The sequence below is a fragment of the Salmo trutta genome, chromosome 37, assembly GCF_901001165.1.
Source record: "Salmo trutta chromosome 37, fSalTru1.1, whole genome shotgun sequence".
Taxonomy (NCBI): domain Eukaryota; kingdom Metazoa; phylum Chordata; class Actinopteri; order Salmoniformes; family Salmonidae; genus Salmo; species Salmo trutta.
This window is the reverse complement of record NC_042993.1, coordinates 32,495,918-32,508,559: the sequence shown is the minus strand read 5'-3', so window position 1 is coordinate 32,508,559 and position 12,642 is coordinate 32,495,918. Positions and strand designations below refer to the sequence as shown.

At 42.0% G+C, this 12,642-nt stretch overlaps 1 protein-coding gene across 1 annotated transcript in view; it reads right to left on the bottom strand.

The window, feature by feature from the left end:
• The window catches only part of LOC115177388 (ubiquitin carboxyl-terminal hydrolase 45-like), a 50,541-nt gene extending 39,273 nt beyond the window's left edge, over positions 1-11,268 (bottom strand). The window contains exons 1-5 of the mRNA XM_029738113.1: positions 10,790-11,268; positions 9,570-9,678; positions 9,120-9,289; positions 8,821-8,921; positions 8,323-8,423 (exon numbers count right to left, since the gene is read on the bottom strand). Coding sequence (XP_029593973.1) covers positions 8,323-8,423; positions 8,821-8,921; positions 9,120-9,289; positions 9,570-9,672 — 475 coding nt within the window. The 5' untranslated portion in view covers positions 9,673-9,678; positions 10,790-11,268. The remainder of the gene's footprint in view (positions 1-8,322; positions 8,424-8,820; positions 8,922-9,119; positions 9,290-9,569; positions 9,679-10,789) is intronic.
• Positions 11,269-12,642: the final 1,374 nt, after the last annotated feature.

Here is a 12,642-nt window from a genome sequence, read left to right as displayed (position 1 = left end):
AAAGAAAAATGGATATCCAAAACGTATCAAAAGACACGCTAAACGCTACTTGGCCTCTCGTTTGACATACTTCCTCAAAAGCCTATGAAGCGGTGTCATCACATTAAAACATTGAAGCAGATACTTGTAAAAGAGCATTTATCAAGAGGCTTGTTTGATTAATTTCACCATTTAGAATGGGACCGTTGTGGAGAGCCAAGGACAGCTCTAGTCATGCAGCAGAGAACAGGCAGTCAAGGGGAAGGCTGGGCAACACCAAATGTCTTATTAATTTGTTGCGACTGCAGGGCATGAAAAGCCTGCTTTCTTGCCATCTGAGGCCAAAAGAGCCCACTGCCATGGGCTCGCAAACACACACGCAAATATACACACTTTCCAAGCAGTTGCTGGCCACATTGCTTGCCTACATTAGTGTGCAGTGGTGGGAAAAAATACAGAAGCACCCTTGATTAGCTTAATAAAGGGACCACCAGGGTAAAAGCTTTTTTCTTATGGATATTACCCACTGACTGACTGTAGACCAACACTATATCACATGTAGAACAGGAACTCTGGATTTAAACAAGTGTCTTATGGGCTGACCAGGGGCCCCAAAAATAGAACATCTAGCCAACTGTAACGCTACAGGGTTATCCAACAGGTCACATGGTAAGAGTTGAGTTGTATCCTTTGAGAGATGCCATGTAAATGGACACCGAATAAATACATTGTTTTCTCAGGGTTGAAGGTCCTAGATGAAAAAGGCTGAACACATAAAACCAAAATGTCAAAAAGAGAAAGTGTCTAGCTCCATTGTATAAATGGAATGCATTGCACAAGAAGGTATTTATTGTCTCTTTTAGGAGGGAAATATTTCTATAGCACAAACGTGTTTATTTGTCAAGAGAGAAAGAGAGAAAAAACTTTGACTTTCACCAGGTACAGCATTCTGTTCCACTGTGGCTAGCATCTTTCTAAATACAACAAAATACATAACACCAGCAGAAAGGTAAAGTTCTCGCTAAAACAACAGTAGAATAACCAATGCATTTTGTATGAATGGCAAGATTGGAGGTGGGAGCAGCCATATTAAAGCCCCTATGCAGTCATTTTAATTTTAAATCATCAGTGGGTGTTCGTTTCATTAAAATAACTCAAAATATATATTTTTTTATTTATTTCCTTGAGCCTCCTTTTGCCATTGAAATGCTCAATCTGATCATGTGGGTGTGTTGATACAAATTTTAATATTTCTACATACACAGCCCTGATTGGCAGATAGGACCAACTAGACTCTAGTCTAGAGCCTACCCCCCTTACCCCTTCAAAGTAGGAAGATACATTATGCAAATAAATTGTAACTGGTTATTGGTCAGAATAATACTATCAGATTGTGATGTCATGCGGTGAACCAAAAACTCCATCCCACCTAAACATGCTTAAATTCAAATACAAAAAGCTCTTACACTAGTAAAACGGCATTATCATAATTTTTTTTACAATTTCAGAGTTATTTCAACCTCATAGTTGGGAAATATCATCAAGAGAACCTGAAAATCATGTTGACTGCACTGCCCCTTTAACAAAGTTGACATGGGTTCTCATTTAGTTTTGAAGAATCCCCATTTCTGTTTAGAAATCAGCTTTAGAAATCGAGCTGTGGTTCTTATAATTCATAAAAGTATATTGAGCATTAAATACTCAAATATTGTGGTAATAGAGACGTTATGAGATCGTGTGCTGGTCTTAAAAAATGTAATTAAAAAGTATCAGCTCAAAAAGCACACGCAATCTATTAAACATATAGCCATTGGTTTTGGTATGAGTAGGAGAGGTGGAAGAAAAATATAATAGTATAATAGTAATAAGTAAAGATTCCGTACAATTCTGTGCGTGTCCTTGCTGTTGCAAGTACACTAATATCAAAGAGGGGGGAAAATTACTTACTTGGATGGATGAAAATCAATACCAGAAAATAATGGGCAAAACGCAGCGAGCGCCAAGCTCTGATGCCTATTCAAAGGAAACATTTTAATTTCCTCCACAAAGACACCCCAGCTGTGTTACAAGCCGAAGACTAGCTCCCTGAGGTCAAGTCTCCTTTTAGTGGGACTCTGGTACTTGAGCTGAAGGCCTTGTTGGTGAGAGAGTACGGTTAATAGATTTTCTTTCTTCCCTGAGCTGTTGTTGTACAAAACTATTATGGATTCAGAAAAATTCTTGCTGGGGCTCTTTTGTGCCTGGGGTCTATGGTAAAAAGAGAATGCAACAGACTGCCTAAAAACCTGGCCTTCAAGCAGAAATGCAATTCACCAGCTTCCCATCTGACAGCAGCAGTCCATTTTCGCTGCAACAATGGCTGCCCGTTTTCTGTCCCTGTTTAGCCAGCCGGTGTGAAACAATCAGGTGGGAAGCAAGGTGACAGGTAATGTAGAGTTAAAGGGGAAGGGATGTTGGCTGTTGGTGCCCAGCAGGGTTCACACTGTGACCCCTCAACACTGGACCCCTGCCACCCCCACAGACTCAAAGGGACTGATCAAAAAACAAAGGATCAGGGACATCGAGATGTAACTGTGCCTCGTGCAAGTGTTATCTATTCCACTGAGTGGATGGGTGACAGGAAGTTGGGTGACAGGAAGTTATCTAGAGCACACCATGTTTCATGAAAAGGAATGGCAAACTCTGCCATCACAACCACAGTGAAAGTCATTTATGAGGGAACAAGATGGAATTTCAGTTCTGTGTAGTCCTGTACGCTTTGTCAAGGCTGGAGTGAGAGGAGGAATGGAGAATCTAATTGGATAGTGGTATGTTCAAACCGCAGTGCCCTTGAAGCTGGGGGAATAATACTGGAGGCTACAGCACCATTCTGTGATTTCTAAGACACAGGAAGAGAAAAAGCCCAACACAAACTCATATACCAACAACATGTACCTATTCACACAATCTATACAATTCAAATCAAAATGGATTTGTCACATACGTGTTTAGCAGATGTTATTGCGGGTGTAGTGAAAAGCTTGTCAATTGAAGGAATGTGTGTGTGTGTGTGTGTGTGTGTCCAGTCATTGAGAGTGTTTGTCCCTGGGAATGCGCTGCTACTGTTGATCTCCAGCACTTCGGACTCGTTGTTGGACCCTGGCTCCCACAAGCATGCCCCACAGGCCCTTCCCAGAGGTGCTGAGACATGCAGCGTGGGACAGGGGGCACAGTGAGCTGAGGGGACTGTGGGGGGAGGGGGGGGGGGGGGAGCTCAGCTCAGTGGCCGGACCCCACACAGCTGCTCTCGTTCTTCAGGGAACCCAGCCGGGGAGCGTTGCTCAAGCGCCTAATGCCACTAATGAGTGCGGCCATGCGGCAGAGGCAGGGAACTGGAGCGTCACTCCCACAACACTACAGCCTGCCTGACTGACTGTGGTGGACCAGCCTAAGCTTGGGCATGAACACGGGGCAGGCGGGAGGAGGGGGGGGGGAGGGGGGGTCGAGGAGAATGTGGTGGCCTGGTTGAGGGTGGCTCAGCTGGCTGGGGTAAGGTGGAATTGGCTTGGTCTGTACAGTTTGGGAAACGCATGGCTAGGCTACAAAACCACTTTTGTGAAGGGGCAGAATCATGAAACAGCCATGGCGAGTGCAGGAAAGACAGAAATGTTTACTTGAAAACTCCAAGGAAATTAATCCTGTACAAGCCCCTTCACAAAAGCATTTACCAAATTGCTTATTACATCTCACTTCAATAGGAGAAAAAGCTGTACAATGAACCATCTTATCTTTACGAGTTTTCAGTTGCTGTCACCTGTGTGGCCTACCAAAAGGCAGCTTTTCATTTCAGTGACGTCAGCAGTTAAGCCATACTGTGGCCCTGACCAACATGAATGGGGATGTCATCACAGCTTCCGTCAACTTAAAACACACCTCAGCGCGTCTTTTAATGCAGAAATGTGCTGTAACAAAGCTTTGAACATTCTTGAACCTGAAGCAAACTACGGCAAATGATTAGTTTACATATTCGCACAGCGATACATGCAACATTCTCAGAGGATTATCGACTGATACGGAACATGATGGTTAACAATAGAGCAACATGCTCTCTTGTTTATTTATAAAGCGCTTCTTTTAAAACTACCTCCATATATATCATCATTAATTTCCACTAGATATACAAATTTTAAAACCAGATCACAGATGTGGATTACATTAGAGACTCCTGCGGTCTCCACGGAGATGAGTAGGACTGCCTTTAGTTCCTTTGCACCTTATTTATGGAACAAACTGCAGATCCAACTTAAGTTAGACACTCTGGTGTCCCTTGCCCATTTTAAAAATGTTATGGAGGATCAATATGATGTTATCTGTGATTGTTTCTGTTGAATTGTGTCTTTGTTTTGTATGTTTGAAATGTTCTTGTCTGTATGCCTAAAACTGTATATGTCAAGATGTTTACACAGGGCACAGCCGTAAAAGAGATCCAGGTCTCAGTCTGTTTTCCCTGTTAAAATAAAGATTTTTTAAAAATTAAAAAATAAATAGGGATGTGATGACTCACCAATAAACATTTCAACCGGGTACTGATGCGTAAGATATGAGTGCATCTGTTGCGGTACAAACCGATCCAAATTAAGCATGCATCGGTCAGAAAACCGACTCAAATGTTAAGAATCGCCTTCACTAATGGATGTTTTTTTACTCATATTGTTTATTCCAAAAAGTATTTATTTGTTGCGACTGAACTGTTGCGTCCTCTCCTTCAGTTCAGTAGCCTATCAAACTATTACGCATGTAAGTGCATATGACTTGTCAGATAACTGTGCACACTGTGCTGCATTAGTTGAGTGACAACCAATGTAAATTGTTGGGTCATTGTTACCAAATTCACTGCAGACAATTGTGTTTTACCGGAGTTGTGTGGACTATGGGAGCGGAAGCAGCAACTCAGATCCAGCTGATTCAGATTATATTTCGATTGTTCAGGTTCATCATAAGAAATAGTTTTGCATTAAAAGTGTCAGTGTATTTGGTCATTTTTACATGAACAGGGTCATTTCATAAAGGACAGCAATCATTTCGTATTCCTTGGTCTGAGCTTAAATTCCAAACGGTCGAAACCAGGGTTCCCCAACTGGCTCCCCAAATTAATATTTCTTTCATTTAAAAAAATGATATACATTATTTTAAAATCTCAGACCGGAGATGAAAAAAACTCCCAAATGCAATGTCCCAAGAAGGAAGTTACCCTATCTAAATAATGCAAAAGTTACATTTGAACCTAATTCATGAGGAGAGAGAATGCAGGAGACAGTCAACTAATAAAGCAGGCTGCGGGAACATTTTGTTGTGCTGCTGAAATGTAAAGCTACAACCGCAGTGCAATCAATAGGAGGTGAACAGCGCCTGGTGCTGATAATTGCACAGCAACATATGGAGAAAAAAACTACACCAGTCGAGTAATTGATTTCAACAATAATCTTCATTTGACTTCACAAACAACAAGAGGGCTTAACTGGAGTCTATTTCTTCCGAGCCTATGCCTATGTAAAATAACTTAACTGGCTGAGGTCGGTTTCACAGCATCTTTCACAATCATTTTTTTTAAGAAAAAAAGGTTGTGTGAAAGCCGGTTCCTGTCGTGAGACTATATTGCGTGAGTCTATATTGCGTGAGTCTATATTGCGTGAGACTATATTGCGTGAGTCTATATTGCGTGAGACTATATTCCGTGAGACTATATTGCGTGAGACTATATTGCGTGAGTCTATATTGCGTGAGTCTATATTGCGTGAGTCTATATTGCGTGAGACTATATTGCGTGAGACTATATTGCGTGAGTCTATATTGCGTGAGTCTATATTGCGTGAGACTATATTGCGTGAGACTATATTGCGTGAGACTATATTGCGTGAGACTATATTGCGGGAGTCTATATTGCGTGAGTCTATATTGCGTGAGTCTATATTGCGTGAGTCTATATTGCGTGAGACTATATTGCGTGAGACTATATTGCGTGAGACTATATTGCGTGAGTCTATATTGCGTGAGTCTATATTGCGTGAGTCTATATTGCGTGAGACTATATTGCGTGAGACTATATTGCGTGAGTCTATATTGCGTGAGTCTATATTGCGTACATAGAGGAAAATGAGAACTATTACAGGTTTAAGTCGATCCAAACATTGTTAGCACATAAAATGCAAGTTAGTTTATTGCGCTGTATTACTCTGAGCATGCCACCCAAAACACACAAGGACTCGGCGTTCCTGAACGCATCCCTGATTTGGCTTGATGTCTGGAATTCAATCAGCTCAGTTTGAATTGTGGCCTCATCCAGTGAGGGTATCGTTTTCTTAGCAAGGGAGGAGAATTCTTCACCTGGGCGGACTGTGAGAGGATCACGTACAAATGAAATATCTTCAGGCATGCTGTAGTCTTGAAATCTGGTGGAGAAGTTGTCCCTCAGCTGCTTGATGAAATCTTCCACCACCTCTGTGACAATGCTGCGGCCTGGTCCCACTGCCTGTCGTTTCTTCAGTGTGCTGAAGTGCAGTAGCCTTCCAGATGACAAGTCCAAATCGAACAACTCAAATTTCTGAGTAAAGGCCTCAAGTTTTTCCACCATGTCCACGACAGTTTCCCTCTTCCTTGTAACTACAGATTTAACCTGTTTAAGTGACAAAATATGTCCGCCAAAAAAGCAGTGTGTGTAGCTTACAGTTAAGGCTTCAATGTTTCTGCGTCGGGCCTCTGTCTGGGGCGAGAAGGCCACTTTGAAAGTTCCATGCTTCGATTTATAATGACATCTGAGATTGAATTATTTCATTGCAAATAAGACACACTGGCTTGGCATTGGGAAAATATGGTAAGATGAACGCATCTCTCCGTACATTCTTCCCTGAAACTTCCATTTTCATTATCCACCTTTGTTTTGATACTTTTTGAAAGCGACATTTTCTCTTGCGATCAAGCTAATTGTTCTGAACAAATGTTGATGTTAGAAAAAGTAGTGTAGCCTACAGTAGGACACATAGACCTGTTTTTCCCCAACAATCAACGCACAGAGAAAGACTAAAATAAATGAATAGTGACATGGTGATTTTATGAACGTAATCAGATCTAAATTATTATGTACTAATCAGATGTGTTTAAAATGTTGTTCAATTCGTAGTGTAGGCCAATTAATTGTGCTAATATTATATACAAATTATGTTCTGGCCCGCAGACTATTAGCTCAGAAAAAAAATAGCCACAAGGCCTAACCTAGTTGACGAACCTTGTCTAAACCATTCACTTTCAAGACAGGGTAAAATCCAAAGCGGCATAATATTAATTGGCTAAATACCATGCTAATTTCTAAATATAAATATTGACATAGTACTAGCTCAAAACATTTTGAATCTGTAAAAATTACAAATTAATCAGTGGGTGATGTGATTTCAGATAAAAAGTGGGGGGGACAAAAAGCATGAATTTTCACCACCCCTAATCTGATAGTGGGTGGATGCTCAGTCTGGGCTCACACACACACACAGCTTAGAGAAGTAACCTCAGACAGATCCAGATCAGAGCGGCCCAGTTCCTGAGCTCCCTTCAGCAGCAGATATTTAAATAGAAATGTGTTCATGCAATACATTTTAGTGCGATTCGTTCCCCTAATCAAACCGAATCGCACCAGAGCGTTTCAAACTAAAACGTATCGTTCCTGAATCATATCGGAGCCCATGCAGCTAGATGAGTATCGAATCTTTCATGAAAAAAAAGAGATGCACATCCTTAGCTAACAATTTTATGGGCCACAGTTTCAAAGAAAAAGGTGTCTGGATTGTGGAATCCAAAAAGCCTTGGCCACCAGGGGGAGTTGGTGTGTTGCACTCAACTCCACACCTTCAGTTGAACATCAATGTTACAGGCACCAATGAAAGTTTATAGAGAAGAGTCTCCACAGAGGGATTCTGCATTCAGTAATAAACTATATCTCTATGTATTAGCACATATTGTAAAAACCAATAGCAATTGTACTCAAAATACATAGAAGTGAAAGGAAGCTGAAATTGCTTCTTGGCAATCTAGGCTCTAGCCTAGAAGATAGAAGAGTTTTTTTGAATAGTGGTTCTCATTTATTCAAATCTTCAGCTTTCATTCAGTCCAGCGCCTTTGTCAAAGCCAAGAAACGTCAATATTTCAATTTGAAAAGAAGTGCGAGTTGTAGCAGCTCCATGTGAGGTGTAGCACTGTTAACCCACCCCTTTTCATTTCAGGTGGTAGCCTGCTGTTCTCTTAGTCTACACATAAATATACCTAAAATGTATCACCTTTCATTGAGTGGCTGGCCTTGTCAGGTGTTGAACGTGTTACCTGAGGCTGCCTTGACAGAGTGCTTTTGTAGGAAGTCCAGGGTCTGGGCCAAAGCCTTCTTATTGCAGTGAGTGGAGAGCTCTTCATTACATTCAAAACACCTGTGAACGAATTGGAGAGAGAGAGAAAGAAAGAGAGAGAGAAAGAAAGAGAGAGAAAGAAAGAGAAAGAGAGAGAGAGAGAGAAAGAAAGAGAGAGAAAGAGAGAGAAAGAGAAAGAGAGAGAGAAAGAGAGAGAGCAGCAAACACAGCCATCAGCTTACTGATATGAAATTGTCATTATTTTAGGTGGTGTGAATAATTACTGCTCACAACATTTACTGGAGATATTCTGAGGCAAAATGTAAATAGTCAAATCTTTTCAGTTTAAGACCCTCTGCCTACAGTGAAGACAAAGGGATAGTGCTACATCAGCCTATTTGGAACGGCAGAATGGCTGTAAAAAAATGTTGTCGTCCTGTAATCATCTGTATTCCATGTGTTGCTGTAGGGTCCTCACCAGGCCTTCCAGGTGCCGAGGCTGACGGTGATGCAGTGGGACTCAGGGTGGAGGGTTTGGTGATGCTTGGTGGAGTGCTGGCTCTCTGACTGGCTACAGCCCTGTGAAAGGGGTAAAGATCACTGGATCGCCACTTCTTAGATAGCCATCCATACTCTTTGCCGGTCAGATTGTTACAAATTAAACAAAGAGTGTATAATTTCTGAATCGCATGTCAAGTGCAGCAATTCATACATCAAAATACTGACAGAACCTTCATCCTCCCACCTTAGATAAAATATTTCAAAGTCCAAGCTCACCTGGAAGCCGCACTTGAGGCATATGAGGATGTCGTGGCCACTGGCTGGCTCTCCATCTATCATAGTCCTTTCCCTCAGGCAATCTGAACACATCGACCACATGCTCGAGGTCACCACCTTCTTGACTGAGCTCAGGTCCACCGCCTTGCTGACATGCTGGCAGGTCAGCCCTGAGGAGCAAGAAGTCACATTGATGTTGCTCGCTAACCCAGCATCTACAAATCCCTTAATAACCATGATTTACAATAGATGTAAAAAAATATATATATATATTAAAAAAGGGCATAATCTGAACTACACGAGTCCCCTGCCATAGAATGAATCAGACATGATTGGACTATCCATTACTAGAGCAGAACATGCGGAAGGCTTATTGGGTCAATTCAACTTTTTTTAGGCAGCCTATATAGACACGTCTTTTTTTCATCACAACAGGGAGCATGATCTTACCGCTAACTTCGTCCGACGACTCCTCATCTCGAGGCTTCCTTGGCTTGTTAGTCCGCTTAGTCATGCCGACGGCTTTCAAGGAGAAGGGATCCTTTAGCCGCATCTGTAGCTGTAGATTGGAGAGATATAGGAATATCAGTACCACTCTGGTGTTTAAGCAGTGCCCAAAACCAACTGGGCCAAGAGAAAACATTTAAGGCAAATCCAAGAGCTTTGCTGCATGATTTAGTATAGGACTGGGCAACTCTAACCAACTCAGTGGCTTTTTGATTTGAGTGTCCATCTGAGATTGGAAGGTTGGGATTTCGATCCCTGACCGAGTCATACTAAAGACAGTAAAAATGGGACCCAGTGTGTCTCTGCTTGGCACCCAGCATTAAGGAGATAGATTGGGGGGGTTAAGGACCTGCAATAGACTAGCATCCCGTCCAGGGGATATACTTGTTCATCAAGCTGCCTCACGCTACAGAAACAGGAGATCTGCTCTTATGAGCCGCTCCAACTCGTGCAAGGTTACTTACTTACTTTATTTTACTAGGCAAGTCAGTTAAGAACAAATTCTTATTTTCAATGACGGGCTGCTGTATGTGCAGGCTTTTGTTTCAGCCCAACACAACACCAGATTCAAAGAATCACATAGTCATGGTCTTGAATGGCCACCACAATTAGAATTAGTTGAATCTAGTGTGGGTAAGAGCTGTAGAGTGGCAAGACTGATGATGCCTGGCCTCCAGACTAAACTAACGTTAGGAGGGCACAGTCACACACACAATAATCTAAACGACAATAGCTGAAATCTGTTAGGTTCTGTAGAGATATCGACAATGGTTCATTCAACTAATTTATAAAGTAATCAACTTCAACATGATGCAAAAGCATGACACAGCTCTATTTTGTATAAGGCCATAGCTACAAAAACAGACAATAATACTTTTAATTGTGTTTCACAAATCTGTTTTAACTGGGTTACACTTAATCTAACAATATAAAACCAACTCAAGCCACCGTGACGTTTAGCTAACGTGCATGACAAGTTAACCAACGTTACAGGTAGCTAGCTACTAGTACTGTCAAATGGGTCGCCAAAAAGACTAACGTTAGCTAGCTAGCGAAGTTACCTTGGGAGTTCGTGGTTTTAAAAGCGTTTTGCTACTAGCTGGCATACCACATTGCCTCTGATGATTTTAAAAATATGTTGTTGCTAACGCGAAACAACTCACCTATTTATTTTTGCCCTGAAACTGGCCAATGAGCTAGCAAGTTAGCTAGCTAGCTAATATATCAACACACTGTAGCGTCGTAGCTTATTTCAAACGATTGAGAACTGTATTGTATGTCATACACGACAAGAAACTCGAAAGTCCACAAAATACTTGTAGCTAGTGTCCAAAACGCAAAATACAGTTTCAGTTATAATCTTGACTTTCTAAAACTATTGGGAACATCGAGAACTACCATCTGAACCCACAAAAAGTCAAATTGATGAACTCAACATGTGACGCAATATGGTGGCTCGTTCAGGTTAAACACAGCTAGCAGGAAAAGCGAAGTTATGATGGTAGTAAAGTAAATTATGGAGCTATATTCTGAAGAAAACATGTATGCTTGTGTAAACATACGACAGATATGATTTGAGAAGTGCGTTTAACTGTCTTTGGTGTGATACGTACACTTCGGTGCACTCACAATGTTGCGCATGTCAGTCAGAAGGACGGCACTTGATTGTTTTGCAGTTGAACAGTTTCTGGGATTGAACGATTTTGCATCTGAAGAGGCACATCTAGCTAAACCTAACCCTTTTCCTAACCTTATCCTCATTATCCTAACCTGCCACGTTAATTATCTTAACCGGCTACATTAATTCTCCTAACCTGCTACATTAGTTCTCTTAACCTGCTATGTAAACATTAAGGTCAATTTATTTGGTTATTCCGAAATTCATTACAGTTTAAAATGTTCAACAAGTAAAAATTCAGTCCAACATTAATTCAAAATAATCAACAATTCAAACTAAGTAATCAATTCAATTAAAGCAAACCAAATGATCATCCAATCAAACAAAAGTAAAGAAGAGAAAAAAATAAAATAAATCAATGAATGAAAAAAAGGAATCAGACAAATCTGCCAGTCAATTCAGTCCGTCAGTCAGTCCACAATGTGTCTTTGGGGAGGGGAAGGGTTGAGCTGGCAGTTGCTGGATGAAGGTGGCAATTCTGGTTGGTCAGTGCTGTGTCCAGGGTTGGTGCTGGTGTTGGGCCTGGGACCAGGAAAACCTGGGTTGGTGTTGGGGCCAGGTTAGAAATTGTGGTGGTAACAGTGTTGGAAAACCAGGGGTTGGTGCTGGTGCTGGGACTGTGGGCCTCTGAGAAAACAGGAACCGGCACCGGGAACTGTGGCTGGGCCGGGATCTGTAGAGGGGAGGAAAGACAACCTGAAGAGCAAGCAGACACAAGGGAGCCCTAGACCTGGAGGTCAATTGTGGCACTCCCCTGTGGTCCGCTTGCTCCGGGTGAAGGTCTGGTGTTTGTTCCCTCCGCACTTCGTCGGGTGGTCTGGTGCTGGGACCGGCCAATGGTATCTGGATTGGTGCTGGAACTGGTTCTGCAGAGGGGAAGAAGAACAACCTGAGAAGCAAGCAGGCACACAAGGAGCCCTAGACCTAGGGGTTAGTGATGGCATTCCCCTGTGGTACGCTAGCTCCGGGTGACATTAAGCCGTGCTGCACCTGGCTATGGCTGGCCTAACCAGTAATGGAGCGCTGATGTTACTCCCATCACTGTTGATCCATCAGCTGATGTTACACCCATGGCTGTTGATCCACCCACTTTTTTGCAACGCCCACATTCAGACACACTCCAAGTATGCAATTATCCATACGTTCTCTGCCTGAGTAGGGTATTTTAGTTTTTGAAGGACTGAAGGGTTGGGAAAGTATATATTTTTGTTCCTTTTTTTGTTGTTGAAGTGCGTGTGGATTGATGTACATTTTCGCTTCCCGTATGGAGTTGAATTTTCTTTTGTAAATGTTTTACCCCCGTCCAGTTGGTGGCGACAATACACCTTTTGAGTGTTG